The sequence below is a fragment of the Acipenser ruthenus genome, chromosome 35, assembly GCF_902713425.1.
Source record: "Acipenser ruthenus chromosome 35, fAciRut3.2 maternal haplotype, whole genome shotgun sequence".
Classification (NCBI taxonomy): Eukaryota; Metazoa; Chordata; class Actinopteri; order Acipenseriformes; family Acipenseridae; genus Acipenser; species Acipenser ruthenus.
The window spans coordinates 11,105,365-11,121,080 of NC_081223.1; the positions used below are offsets into that span (position 1 = coordinate 11,105,365).

A 15,716-nucleotide genomic window follows, 5' to 3' on the forward strand; every position below is an offset into this window, starting at 1 on the left:
AATGCCTTAATCAAGTCCTAAGCCCGGGGAACACAAAGCCTCTTTTTCAGGAGCTTGAAAGCTGGTTCCGGGAGACCCCCGGGAGACCTAGTTTGAGGTTTGCTGTATCAAACCCCCAAGTCTCCCTGCCTGGTGTGCCGCGCAGCGACCTGAAACCTACAGTCTCCTGAAACCAAGCTCCAAGCCTCAGAGTGGCTTCATGTTCCCTCAGCTTTATAATAATTGCATCTGATAAAAAGTGTGTCTACTTCCTGTATTAATAGTTAGCAGCTCGGACTATGGCTGGAATTAAATCTCACTTCATGGCTTCATCATAAGTATTTGTTATAATGGCTATGGAGCCGCCTTAATTTGATTTAATTCAAGCCTGGTTGCCATTAATATTGCTGCTCAGGGAATTAAAATGATGCCGGTGCCGTTTCCTTAATAAAGCACATCTAGATAGAAGCGCCAAGATTCGTGATGTAATTCAACACTCAGAGTTTGACAACACTAATTTACAGCATTTAGAACAGTGAGAAATCAAAATATCTGAGTTACCAGACGTCCCGGGAAAACTGGCATTGTCACAGTTTTCAGCCTTTTTTTTTGTCCCAGTCAGAAACAGTTGAGCCTACAATTGTTAACTCATCGCGGTGTTGTGTAATATTCTGCATCCCATAATATTCTACACCCCTCTGCTTATACTATATGCAGTCAAGCGGTTTTTGATTTGTAAAAAACAACAATATTGTCCCGTAATAATGCAAATACAGACTAACCCTCATCCTTAACCTAACCTTAATTAGAACAAAGTGTTCTCTTAGCGATTCCAACAAAACAAATCGTGGTGAAAGTGCGGAAGACGAATCGCCAGACCGCCTGATTAATACAACAGTACAATCTTATGGGATACAGAATATTACACAACACCGGCTCGTCCAGCGTTGTGTCACTTTTTGGCTGCTCAGTTGCAGAGGTAGGTTCGGAGTATAACAATACATACACTTTGGTATACAGCTTTAAATTCTATACAGCAACGTTAAAACCCCCCTTCTAGTCACCTTAAAATACTGTACAGCACAAAAACATTTTAAGAGTGTGTCGTGGAAGGGGGGGGGGGTGGAAGGGGGGGGGGGTCTATTTACACAAGAGTCAACCGGCAAACAGCGGAAATTCACTGCGACAGATGACAATATCTTTGGCCTTGTTGTTGTTGTTTGTTTTAAACTACATATCCCAGCGTTCCCCGCGCAATCTGGGAATAGATAGAAGGGGCGCTGCTGCCGCAATGCCCCCTGGGAGTTGTAGTGAAACCACTGGGAGCTGCCAATCTTTTTTCCTTTCTTTCTTTCTTACAGCTCGAAGTTGGCAGAAAATTAATACATCAAATAAATAAATAAATACCTACATAGTTAAATACACGAAGGTAATACACATAGCATATAAACCGTAGTTGAACCATACTTTAGAAACTAGCGTAGTCATTTACAGACCGCAAGCAACGGAACAGCAATCGGTAGTCTATCGTATTATTTGTTCCGTTAAATTACTAAAAAACAAAACAAAACATAAATAAATAAATAAATTAATAAATAAATGAATGAACGTTTCACAGAACCGCACTGGAGACTGTAAAGATCATCGGATTAATTATAATGGCGGAAGGACAGAATTCACAGTTGAGGTAGACGAGCAACGCAGCAACGCATTAAAACGGCGACAGTAAACGCGTTAGCAAGCACAATGTTCCACTTTCGTTCTGTACTTGTGGGCTGAAACCTACAGTCTCCTAAAACCAAGCTCCAAACCACATAAGAGTCTTCGTGTGCCCTCAGTTTAACCTTTAAAACCATCATATACTACTTAAAGCTATGTACCGAAAATCCAATATCAATTCTCTATCACACACCTGTTCTATATTGGAGCCTCGGCTTATAAATAAATAAACAGATACGTTCATACACAAGGATGTGGGAGCTTATTTGATCCCGCACTCAGACCAAACGCTTGGCTAAGACGTTGCGCTTTGAAGTCTACAAAGCAGGTGTCCCCCCTCCCGTCTCTTTCAACCTCAGGTGAGCTTTGAAGCTCCGCCTCTGATGTTCCCCGGCTCACACTGAAGGGAAAGGACGCGCGGTCCCATTGGAAACACAGACACACAGAGCTGAGCCTAACTGGCTTTCACTGTGAACCTGCAGCCGCTTCCTCACACCTCTGTCTGCACCCATGCTCTCTCATACAGAGTGCTATTTCCCGTTGGTTTTTGCCTTCCCCGATTTTGGACGATCGCAAAGGCAACGGGTTTGGCAGTTTCAAGATCGCCTCCAGCGGCCACTAGCGTAATCCACATCAAGAACGGTAAAAAAAATAAAAAATAAACGGTACAGTTTTAATGCCTGCATCGTGAAGAAATGAAAAAGTTTCTGATTGTAAAATGTTTGTAGAATTCAGACTTTGGTACTGTACACACACACACACGCACACACACGCACGCACACACACACACACACACACACACACACACACACACATTTGTGGACGTTTTGGACTAAATCCATATATATATATATATATATATATATAGACTTGAAAAATAATTAATATTACATGTTATACAAATTACAGGTACAGTCAGTGACTAGCATTCGTCTTTGGTAGTTGGACAGACCACTAAAACAGTGTTCTAACAATACAAATTCCCATCAATAAATAACATAAACACATTCATTCATAAATAAATAAATAAACACGAATAAACAAATACATGAATTAATAAATAAATAAATTAGCACGATTTCTATGTGTGTTTCCCCTCTCCATGGAACTAAACTTCTCCTATCTTTGTTTCCCCCGGAAACGGGTGGAAACAAATAGAAGACGGACACTTAAAGGGAAAACTCGCCCTTTAAATAAGGGGGGCAAAGTCTTAGAAAACAATGGTGGTCTTGTTTCAACGTCTTTAAATAAATAAGATGAATTTGTGTTTAAAAGGCTGTCCTGCTTCTTCTGAATACCTCCAGAAAGGATTTGTCCACAAGCCATGAATTCCCATGTTGCCGTTGCGTTTGTCCACCTTTTTCTGTTTTCTTTTCCACGTTTTAGTCTTTGAAACCCACCTTCTTCATACCATTCTCACTGGACTTCAAATGGAATTTCTCAAAAACGTTCAACTGTTTGCTTTCTGGTCACTTCCTGTTCTGTAGGTCACGTCTGTGCTCTATCCCAGTGGGACCACGGGTGGCCAGTTAGAACCGTAACAGTGAAGGTGACCTACAAAACAGGAACGCACCAGGAGGCAACGTTTTCAGAAATCTAGTTGGAAAAAAACCCCCAACAAGCAAATAAGATGACTTTAATGGTTCTGTTGCTAATGTAATAAAATCTTTACATTTATAGCATACTTGGTGGTATAGTGGTATGGTCCTGTTTAGAACTAGCTCCTTGTAGTTGTATTGGATTGCTTGTAACGCACACAATAGCCACCAGGCTTTCACTATTGAGACACAAAGCCATCAATACCTCTGAATCAACACATCTTGAAACTGCATTGCGCAGTATGGATTCTAATAGAGAAGGGAGTGATCCCAGAGCAATGGCACTGAGCAGCTGCTCTTCCAGCCAATCCAGGGTCTCATGACTCTCTGTTTGCTGCTGCTGCAGTCCTAGCATCGAACAGCCCCGGTGTTAAAGTCTCCACCCATCGCGTTAAAAGACCATCCTTTCGGTATGGTCCTCCTCGGGCTTGAGGGATCCAGCTTCGGGGACATCTTTTGTGAAATGAGTCCAAAAAAACACACAACAGAAGCAGCCCAGCCAGTATTTCAGTTACACAGTAAAGAAATCTTTTTTGAGCTCCTATGTGCTGTGTTATAGACACTGTGTCTATCGGGAGCATACACTATGAAGCTGATGAATGTATGTTATCTGCTTTTTCAGCTGATTTGGGGTGCATATTATTAGAAGCTGATGTGTTCTGCTAGCCAGCGACCGCAAAGTGATCCCAAAAAAATTCATAAAATCCAACCAAGAAGGACCGGGACCAACCCAAAGGAGTCCGCATCGTTGATAGAACGGGGGATATCGCGGTGTATCAATAAATCAATCAAACGATAAATAATAATAATAATTGAAAATGTTATTGCACCAGAAAAGGAATCCATGCGTAGGAGCTGAAAGCATGAACCCATGAAACAGAAAAATAATTTTAAAAAAAAAACACGAAACAGATTGTTAACAGCAAGTTCGATCAAGTTTGTGCCGGTTTTGGATCACGTAGTGGGAGGGTAGCTGGACGCGTCTCGCGATCTCAGCTCCCTCACGCTTTGACCGCGGAGGACACTGACGAGCCGGTGGAGCCAGTCGAAGACGGCCTCGCCTCGTCTTGCCACTTATCCAGGCTGCGCCTGCGCGCGTTCATGAAGAAGTTACTGACCGTGGTCAGCTCCAGCCCCAGTTGCTGGGCGATGGTGATCTGCAGGTCTTTGGGTGGCCGGTGGTTCTCTCTGAAGATGGCCAGCAGGGTCCGGCGCTGGAGGTCCGTGAAGACCAGTCGGTGTTTCTTGGGTCCCTGGTTCCGGTCCAGCTTTCCCTGTTCCTGTTCCTTGCGTTTACACGCTGTGAGGAGAACAGGGAGTGTTAGACGGTTCTGTGTACAGTAGCGGTGAAAGATGGTTATATTTTATAACGTTGGGTAGCCTGGGGCCTGCAGTATACTTACAGAGTATTTTTAAAAGTTCTCAATAACAGAGACTATGCAGCTTCATAAAATATAAAGAAAATGATTTTTCTTTTTAAAATTAGATCTTTAAATAATATTATCTTTTAATGTTTATCACACTTCATAATGCTAAACGTCATACTTATAAAAGTTATCCAGCATAAAAGCACATCAAAGTGTAATAAAGCCCAGTGAAAGCACAGGGAAGCATTGTAAAGCACAGAGAGGTCTGGTAAAGCATAGGGAAGCATTGTAAAGCACAGAGAGGTGTGTTAAAGCATAGGGAAGCATTGTAAAGCACAGAGAGGTATGGTAAAGCATAGGGAAGTATTGTAAAGCACAGAGAGGTGTGGTAAAGCATAGGGAAGCATTGTAAAGCACAGAGAGGTATGGTAAAGCATAGGGAAGTATTGTAAAGCACAGAGAGGTGTGGTAAAGCATAGGGAAGCATTGTAAAGCACAGAGAGGTATGGTAAAGCATAGGGAAGCATTGTAAAGCACATAGAGGTATGGTAAAGCATAGGGAAGCATTGTAAAGCACAGAGAGGTATGGTAAAGCATAGGGAAGCATTGTAAAGCACAGAGAGGTCTGGTAAAGCATAGGGAAGCATTGTAAAGCACAGAGAGGTCTGGTAAAGCATAGGGAAGCATTGTAAAGCACAGAGAGGTCTGGTAAAGCATAGGGAAGCATTGTAAAGCACAGAGAGGTCTGGTAAAGCATAGGGAAGCATTGTAAAGCACAGAGAGGTCTGGTAAAGCATAGGGAAGCATTGTAAAGCACAGAGAGGTCTGTTAAAGCATAGGGAAGCATTGTAAAGCACAGAGAGGTATGGTAAAGCATAGGAATTACAGGGTTTTGGTAATTCACTAGCTCTCCACTAGGTGGAGCTGGTCGGTCACAGTAACAGACTGACGCATCTCAGCGCTTCCAATACAAGCCTGCCAACACTATAAACTGATATCTCTTAATACCCATCTACAATTACACTGCAATGTAACATGCATCGCCACACAGCTTAAATGCACCACGAAACTGGGGCGCCCACCTTCAATTGCAATGTTATAACACAGCGCGCATGCAGTCTGTGTTTTTGATACTTAGTTCAAAGCACATTGAAAGCCGCCCAATGTCGTTTCTATTCACGTCACATTTCGGCTAATTATCACACCGTGGAAACGGCTACGATATAATGAGAGGTCAATGGGAGACTCCTGATAACAGACTAGTACTGTATCGCACTGCGGTTTATATAGATCATAGATTTGCGATACGGATTAACAGGTTTAAATGTATGTAAAATGCTTCCTTCAGGTACAATTGTTCTCTCTTTTTATGCGATTATCATTTTGCAGTTTCTTTGCTCACACGCTATTAAATGAAAGATCTAATTTATGTTCATATGGTTTTTTTTTAAAAAAAAAATCTCTCTCAATCCTAGAATTATAGGCGATGCAAAACTCTGGGCCACAGCTGTATAGTAAACTTGAATTTTATTAATGTACACTATTGCAAGCCATGCGGTGGCTAGTATTACGTTTGAAGTCCCCACAGCAAAATGTGCGTGATACCAACCCTGGTTTTATTTGAACACGGTTGATAAAGCCTCCTGTTGGTGTATGCCCTTGAAATTCGCGTTCAGAGCGTACTGAAATCATTTCTAAGGGGCTGCAATTACCATGCTATAAATCCATGTCCCGGGATACAGGAAAGACATGGATATTCCTATCGGGAATGTAGCGATCGTGGGAATGTTTCTGAATAATGATAGTCTGTCTCGTGTTGATAAAACGTGACCCCCCCTCCACCCCCACCTCAGTGATGTCTGGGAATATGGGCTGATAGAAAATATCGATTCGAACTGTGTGCAGCGCCGTCTACAACCAACTACCCGATACACTTTAACTGCTGCAGTGCCACGGCCTGCGAGGTGGTCATTAGCAGCATTTTATGTATCTGAGTGGGCTTTTAGGAGCAGCTGTGGCCAACAGTTTTGCACCCCCCTATAGAATGAACTCATTTTGCTTCGTAAAGTCCAATGAAACCTGCTGGATAATAACGATATTGAATTGCACACCGCTTTGTAGTTTTCCACATACTTAACGAAAAAACTGACACATCAGTCATTTGAACTTGTCTACCTTCATTATATTTCTCCCCTTATAAAAGTTCCCCTCAGTAAAAGCATAGCAACGTGTAATAAAGCACAGTGAAAGCGCGGTAAAGCATAGGGAAGCATTGTAAAGCACAGAGAGGTCTGGTAAAGCATAGGGAAGCATTGTAAAGCACAGAGAGGTCTGGTAAAGCATAGGGAAGCATTATAAAGCACAGAGAGGTCTGGTAAAGCATAGGGAAGCATTGTAAAGCACAGAGAGGTCTGGTAAAGCATAGGGAAGCATTGTAAAGCAAAGAGAGGTATGGTAAAGCATAAGGAAGCATTGTAAAGCACAAAGAGGTATGGTAAAGCATAGGGAATCATTGTAAAGCACAGAGAGGTCTGGTAAAGCATAAGGAAGCATTGTAAAGCACAGAGATGTATGGTACATTTTATTAATAAGCATGGCAAACCATGGTAAACTATGAGGGAAAACTGGAAAAATGCTGTCATTTCCTTGCTGTCGGTGTAGCTCGAGGTGGCTTTGTTGAATTGCCAGCCAGGACTGATTTCCCTGGGAAATGGTCCTGTATTCATCCCACATTGCTCATCCAAACAGACCAAAGCATGACTGTGATTACAATAACACAAAGCCTGCTGATGCTCGGCATGCAATTGTAAGACTGGGACATAATTAAAAAAAAAAAACAACAACATATGAACATAATTTAGATCTTTTTATTTAACATTGTGTAATGAAAGAAACTACAAAATGACATCGCAAAAAAACTGGAAGGAAGCCATAATATCTGTACAGTAGTGTTTCGTGTTAGATTGCTTTATTAAGTATGGGGGAAAACTACAAAGCGGCGTGTGATTCAATATGTTAACGTAACATTATTCAGCAGGTTTCATTCGACTCTATGAAACATAATTAGTTAATTCTACAGGGTGATGGCCAGATCTGTATATGAATACGAACACAGAAACAACTGACATTGAGGCTCCCTTATATAAAGACCGCAATTAAGGCCACTGTTTTACACTCTAGTTTTCCCCTATTGACAGCAGTGTAAACCTCATTAATAGGCACTATCTTGTATTAGGTGCCATGTACATGGGGGACAAGGGGGACATGTCCCCCCTCACTTTATCAACTACGAGAAGGATAAATTTCACCAGAAGTGCTGTTAAATGACTCTAATCAAATCAATTGAAAGCTATTGATGAGGCAGGTCTCAGGTAAGGCATGGGAATAATATATACATTGTATATTGTGAGGGTTAATGTAAAAAAACGAGATTTTGCAAAAATGTATAAAACCAATGATATTAAAACTGTGGGACATTATTTTTGCACACGTGTCTATCACACTCAGAACAATACGTGCAAGTTTAATATAAGATCATGTCAAATTTAAAGTTTAATACCTATTTTCTATGAACAGAAAACCACTTGGGAATGCTAGTCTGTGTTTGTCGTATCGCGTTAGTAATTACACAGTAATCAATGCTGTAATTACACGTCAGTTTCTCCACTACTCAGTCATAACCGTTCATAAGGATGAGGTCAGGACTGAAACTAGGTTTAATAAAATGAAACAATTTCTTAGCAATGTCCAATTGCAATGGAGATTCCTGGCACTTGGTGGTTAATATAAAGCTTTAGCGTTTTGTTATTGTGTTGTGGACCAAACCCCTGTTTTGAATCAGTCGTACAGCTTTGACACACACACAAAAAAAAGCAGAAATTTCAGATCATTTGTGGATTTTTTTTTTTTGCTTTCTCAATCATCAAGTCTATTAAATCTATTAAAATCCAATTTGAAAAAAGATATTTCTATCGTGTACGCCAAGTCGTAATAAATGCTCACAAAAGAGGATTTGTTTGGTCTCAAATAATATTATAGCAATATCACGTAATCACAAATCCTTTTTACTTGATTTAGATACAAGAATCCCCCAGAAAAAGATAAAATATTGAAAATGTATTAGTCTGAATATTTTTTCATGAACTGTTTGTTCTATTATATTCTCTTATATAGTGTTGTACTGTATTGTATTGCACTGCATTTATCTATAATATTATTGCATATTATATATCCATTTCTATCAGTTTTAATCATTCTAATCGCCTTTCCAGTTCAGTAATATCTCTTTGATTTGACTCAGTGTGCTAACTACAACACATACCAGATCTGCGTTAGGTTGATTTCATACATTAAGAAGGATCTCAATATGTGTGCATTGCCACTGCGTCTGCATATAGACTCATACAGTACTGAGGAGGTCTTATAGCTAATTTCATAAACTGTGGTCCGCACTAATCTTGAACTACCTGTTGTTACGTCAGGTGACATAGCCCACGGCTTGTGCTAAATATAGAACACGTTGCTTTTGTCTTAAACCCGTTATGAGACTTAAGGTCCAGCGAGGTCCTACTGGAAGTGACTCTGCAGCAGCAGCAGCAGCAGTTGTTGATGATGCATAGTTCACCCCCCTAGTCTCTGTAAGTCGCTTTGATAAAAGCATCTGCTAAATGACTTTGTGGGCCTCCGTGACTGTGATTCATTAGACACCCCCTGCTTTAAACCAGGGTTTCCCAACCCTGGTCCTGGGGGACCCCCTGGGTCTGCTGGTTTTCATCCCAACTGAGCTCTCAATTACTAGACCCTTAATTGAACTATTCATTAGCTTAATTAGACCTTTCTTTTAATTGCTTTCAGCTTTTAACCAGTTGGACATTTCAAGTTAGCTAGACAATTTTATAAGCAACTGGAAATCGGCAACTTCTTAGGAGCTGAGAACAATTAATCACATGATCAGTTCAATTAAGGGTCTGGTTCAGTGACTGAGAACTCATTTGGAATGAAAACCAGCAGACACACAGGGGCTCCCCTTGGACCGGGGTTGAGAACCGGCGCTCTAGAAGACTCCAGAACGACAGCAGACTTTCGATAACGTACCTTCAAGCCTCAGGGACGCCATTCTCTGGAATTCCGGTTCCTGGAGCCACTTGGACATCCTCTTGAAAGTTTCCCGGCCGGACTTGAGCTTCCCCCACGGCTTGGGGTTCCTCAGAAGATCGGACAGGGTTCCCTGCGACCGGCAGAGGACTCTCTCTGCGAAGATGGCCTGCGGGATGCTGTACCGCTTGAGTTCGTTGATGATTCTCTGCGCCACCTCCTTTGTGTTGATTTCCTCCCCGCTGGCTCCCTGGCCGAGCGGCGACATCCCGCTGGCAGCGACGCGGCCGGAGACGGAATGAACGTCCCCTCCGCCGCCTCCCATGTCGGAACGCCGCTGTTCGTGGTGCTGTAGGTCGGGGCCGTACGGGTGCTGTTGGCTGGGCACTTGGGGGTTGTCCATCCGGTTCAGGCACGCCCCCATTACCGGCGGCGACATTTCCCGGGAGAAAACGCTCCCGCCCCCGGTGTGCGCATGGGAGTGGGCCTCATAGCCGTTGCAGGAGATCTGTCTGTTAGCGGCGCCTAGGTGGGCGTACCCGTGCATGGCCCCCAAGTTGGGCAGCGGGGAAAGGCTTTGGCTTTGGCCCATCCCCAGATCTTTGGTGTAAGGGCTGTAGAAGCTGGCCCCCAGCCCGCGGTCTTCCCTCATGAGGGTGAAACTGCCGATGACGTTGCCGACCGGCAGGCACGGGTGGTGGGACGGGTGCTGATGGTGGTGAAACTTATCCTGGAGGGGTTGGAGGGGGCTCAGCGTGGCGTACGTGCTTCCACAGCCGGTAGGGGACTCCCCGCCGTACCCCAGCGTGGAGAGGGTGTGCTCCATGCCGGGGGGGCGGTGCGGGTGGTGGTGGTGGTGGGGGTGATGGTGCTCCCCGCTCTCCAGTACGGAAGCCATGGAGGAGACAAGGGGAGGCCTCGGGAAAGCGGCGGAGAGATCTCGGGAATGTAACGCTGACCGGTAGTGCTGGTTCTGCAAAAGCTCGGCTTGGTTGTGCCCGGACATTGGTGCCACACTGGTATCCATTTCAAAAGTCCTTTTGATGTATTATTATTATTATTATTATTATTATTATTATTAATGCATGTGTTCAGTTGCTTTGTATTTTAATCAATACCTCGCCTATGGCCAGACATCATTCATTGCATATCTCTCTCTCTCTCTCTCTCTCTCTCTCTCTGAAATCGACGGCTTAAACAATCGAGGTCTCTATTAAAATTCAGCGACAGCACACGTCTGTTTAACTTTGAATAGTTTCGCTTATTTTTATTTTACTGTAAATGATGGCAACTTCTTCCATGGAACCTCTACACAGTATATGTTCTGGTTTGAATTATCTACCTCTGCGGTCGCCTTTTAATTTGAATAAATCATTAAATAAAAGTTATTTTGTTCGCTAGAGTCATTTTTTTAATGCAGTCTAAAGAATCTTTTTTGCACCAAATACTGTTATTATCGTGAAAAAATACAAAATTAGAGTTTTACTAAATCCTTTATATATAAAATAATAATAATAATAATAATAATAATAATAATAATAATAATAATAATAATAATAATAATAATAATAATAATAAACACTACAATACAGTCCAATTCAGAATTCGGCTTTCCTGCTTTAGAAAGATCACACCAGTTTTAAATACAGAGTGTTCATTCGTCAATGCATCATATTTGGAAAATTATTTCCAAGCTTACCTCGCGCACTCCAGCGCGCAGACAGAACGCAGATAGCTGTTAGCTGCTCAATTAAAACAAGCACAAAAACACACAACAACAAAAAACGCGCAAGCCTATGAAACTGCAGTTAATCCAGTGATTATTCAAACCGCTGTCATGTTAAGCAGAAGTCATGATGAATGGGGCTCGCTGTGGTGTATTCCTCGCCTCTTCCCCGGTCAGTCTGTCCGTGTGCGCGTCTGCTTGCCGTCCATGAACACCGGGCAAGCGGCGGGTCGCCGGTATATTTATGGAGAGCGGTTTTTAAAACATCGCAGGTTTCCGACAACGGGTGGAAATGAGAAATAGATTAAACACTTGAAGTCATTTTCGGCAGACCCGGTTTGGTTTTTTTTGTGGTAGATTGCTCGCTGCTGCTTGTCACCCTGTCCTCCTCTCTCTCTCTCTCTCTCTCTCTCTCTCTCTCTCTCTCTCTCTCTCTCTAACCCAATCGCTGGAGGTTATAACCCTCCGTTTCTCTTCTGTCTCTATCCCTCACACACTGCCTCTTCATCGATTTCTGAACCAACTCTCCCTCTCTCTCTCCCTCTCTCTCTCTCTCTCTCTCTCTCTCTCTCCTTCTCACTCTCCCTTTCTCGTGCTCTCTCCTTTCACCGCGTCACCGCCGGTTTGAAAATCTGACAGATGTGAGATGAAATTCCAACTTAAATTAACTCTTTCACCGCCGCAGCTGTCTCTGTTTCTGAAGAACACGGGGGGGGGGGGGGGGGGGGGGGGGATGGGGGGGGGGGGGGGGGGGGGGTAAGGTCGCAGGGTTAGGAGGGAGGGACGGAGGGAGGATGCTGGCGATTAATACCAATGCTCTTCCGAATCCCTGCTCCTTCACGCAGAATGTCATCTGTCGTTAAATAAAGAGTATTTATTTGTGTATATGTTTTTACTCGTGGCTGTTGTGAATGACTTAACAGTTCAAATCTATAAGCTATAGCCTATGGGTGCACATTTTTGTGTGTCTATTATTATTATTATTATTATTATTATTATTATTAGGAATAGGAATAGTCCCTTACGGAACGAAAATATATTTCCATATATTGAGAAATATAATGTAATATATTGATTCATATATTTCAATCTATTGAAAATTACAAAAAGTATTATGAATATATGCCAATATATTTTAATTATATTGCACAATACATACATCATACTCTAGTATTAGTTATTTTTTGACATGTGAATACTTTTAAAGTAGCTAGTAGTTATACACATGAAAAACATTCAAGAATATTAAAACCCTTAAGACTAAAATGACAATATATTGTATGTCAATATATTTACAAAATATATTTCCTTCCATAAGACACCTTATTAATAATATTAGTCTTCATCTCCTTCTTCTTCTCCTCCTTCTTCTCCTCCTTCTCCTCCTTCTCCTCCTCCTTCTTCTCCTCCTTCTTCTTCTTCTTCTTCCTCTTCGTCTCTTTCTTCTTGTAACACGTAGTTTCTCGTTCATTAATCAAAGGGTTATTTTAAAACATGTTAATTACAGTAGTCTGGGATATTGAAGTTTATTATTTTGTTAAAAGGTCTATTTAAAACCCTGCCTCATTATAAAGTCGATACTCACTTTACTATAAGCAGATGACCCCTTGACTTCTTTTCCGGACCATTAGGTGACGTCAGGAGCCTTGTCTATATGGTTCCATTTTAAACTCCAGCAAAACACTAATGTCTGTAAACTGGACAATACACGTAATTGTTAATTGAATATTTGTGTTAAATCAATCACTGGCTGATTTCTGTACTGTATTCCAGCGTATCGTGATAATGACACCGTCTTTTGTTTAATCTGTAGTTAAATACCCGTATATATTCAACCCAACGCTTCGACTTCAGTGGTCAGAGTCATTGAAACTTGGAGTCGAAACATTTGCCATTGAAACCCGTCAGCGGCTGAAATATCATTTTGTACGACCTAAATATGTCTTATTAAATTAATATAGCAAATATCAATTCAGAATGTATTCCATGTCTTACTCATATTGGCGATGGGTAAGTAAAAAAATAATAGCGTAGTGGTGTTAAATTATATTAGGGCTAGAATTATTTGGTTTATTAACATCTCTTTGATTATTATAAAGTGCGATACCCACTGTTTTGTACGGACTGTTGTTTTTGACCTAATTCTGTCCCAAAAGCTATGATTTCTTCTTCAATAAAAAGTTTTCCAAATATAGCCCTCTGCATACAAATAATCTATTTTATATTTGTATAAATAACGTCTATATATATATATATATAGAGAGAGAGAGAGAGAGAGAGAGAGAGAGAGAGAGAGAGAGAGAGAGATAGATAGATAGATAGATAGATAGATAGATAGATAGATAGATAGATAGATAGATAGAGATAGATAGATAGATAGATAGATAGATAGAATTGTATTATCCCTGTTCTTAAGATCGGTCTATATACTGTATCGCGTTTTAGGGTAGTACACTGGGTGAATCTATTTTAAAATAAAATGACTACACGTTTTCTAAAATCTAACATGCTGGGTGAATTAACACTGCAGTGCGAGGTCTAGCTCATTTATGCATTCATATTTTTTATTTTTTTTTTAATATTAAATATAGGCCACCACAGCCGATCTCAGACAAGTGCTCGTGTTAGTTCAAATATTTTGGAATAATAGGCGCGTGTCCAGAACATGCAGTCCCCATGAAAAAAAAAATATACATCCTGAAATATAATTGGAACTCAGTATTATGTGTGCTCGTATAGCGATGTGAGTGAGTCACCGCAGAAATGGTGTATGTTAGCGGTCTGTGGGGTTTGTATGCGCTGCGCCAGAGGCTCGCTCTATCGATCTGATGCTCCGACAGCAGAGATATAAACACGAGAGACGAGAGGGGTCTGGCTGGGGGTCCACTGGTCCACTCGTCTCGTGGACAGGGGGACTGGGAAGAGGGCGTGGCGATGGAATGCCAATAATTAACCCTTCCGCCGCTGAAGAAATGCGACCACGCTGGTAACGTAAAAAAATAAATAAAATAATCGATTCGGTGTTTTTATTTGATGGAAAATTCAGCACTTCGGATCTCAAAATCTTTTTTTTTTCTTATCGTTCAGAAGCATTCTTAAATATCTTTTTTATTTTAAACGTGTCGCTTATTTTATTCATTCATTTTGTTGTCGATAAACGTCAGAAGGGACGATCTTAAGAGTTATTTTAAACCACCGTTTTGACCGACTGTGAGGACCCGGGCTATCCCACAAGAGCCGCTAATCTCACAGAAATCTAGTGAAAAACATTTTGAATAATAAACGTGTCCACAATACCCCCTTAAAAAAAAAAAAAAAAGATATCCTGAAATATACTTGATTATATTTCGAAAATAGTTGGCACATATATATATATATATTTGGTCCAAAATATGAAATATGTAAGACATATACGTTTTACATATAAAAGGCCATATTTCAAATATATTTCAACCGTATACATTGTAAAGTTAAGTAACCATTTACAAAATATATTTTAGGAGTCGTTTTTAAATGAGAATACACACACACACACACACACACACACACACACACACACACACACACACACACACACACACATATATATATATATAGATAGATAGATAGATAGATAGATAGATAGATAGATATAGATTATATATATATATATATATATATATATATATATATATATATATATATATATATATATATATATATATATATAGTATATATTAGAGAATATAATTTAGAGGCAGGAAAAAACATTCATGTATTTTAGCTATATAAATAGTACTGCGTTTTAGTATATATTTCATCATAAGATCCGTGTTTAATTAATATAATGCCATAATGTGTAGAGGCTCTTCTTTCAAATCTTTAACTGGTCTTGAATAACTGGTCTTGTGTTATGTATGTCGGGGCAACTGGTTTTGCTACGAAATAAACCACAGAACATTTTTAAAACTTTTTTTTAAATAGAAATCCATACATCCATTTTAACACCAAAAACTAAAATATGCAGCATTTTTGAATTGATTGACACCATTTTAATAATAGTAAGAAACGTCCATCGTTATAAGAAACGTATTGCAAATAATACATCCTGTGAGCAAAACGCAGATTGCGTAACGATACACACAAGTATGACCTTTACAATTCAGAGTAAAAACATCTTGCATTCATATCCAAAATAAATAATAAATAGATCAATAAATAAATAAATAGATAAATACCAAATCAAATGAAGGA

The 15,716-nt window shown here is 40.6% G+C and overlaps 1 protein-coding gene and 1 long non-coding RNA gene across 2 annotated transcripts in view; one reads left to right on the forward strand and one right to left on the reverse strand.

The window, feature by feature from the left end:
- Window positions 1-15,716, forward strand: part of LOC131705298 (uncharacterized) — a 141,010-nt gene that overhangs the window by 73,295 nt on the left and 51,999 nt on the right. The gene's annotated exons all lie outside the window — the stretch shown is intronic.
- LOC117965111 (hepatocyte nuclear factor 6-like) lies at window positions 1,108-11,260 on the reverse strand. Its single transcript, XM_059007695.1, has 2 exons — window positions 9,758-11,260; window positions 1,108-4,596 (listed from the first exon to the last, which is right to left on the reverse strand). The coding sequence occupies exons 1-2, from the start codon at window positions 10,782-10,784 to the stop codon at window positions 4,298-4,300; spliced, it is 1,326 nt and encodes a 441-aa protein (XP_058863678.1). The 5' UTR covers window positions 10,785-11,260; the 3' UTR covers window positions 1,108-4,297.

What these genes read in the sequence shown, in the direction of transcription:
- LOC117965111 (XM_059007695.1), bottom strand. Translation starts at nt 10,784, where the DNA reads ATGGATACCAGTGTGGCACCAATGTCCGGGCACAACCAAGCCGAGCTT. An exon ending in GGCGTCCCTGAGGCTTGAAG is followed by an intron (nt 4,597 to 9,757) that starts GTACGTTATCGA and finishes TTCTCCTCACAG; the next exon opens with CGTGTAAACGCAAGGAACAG.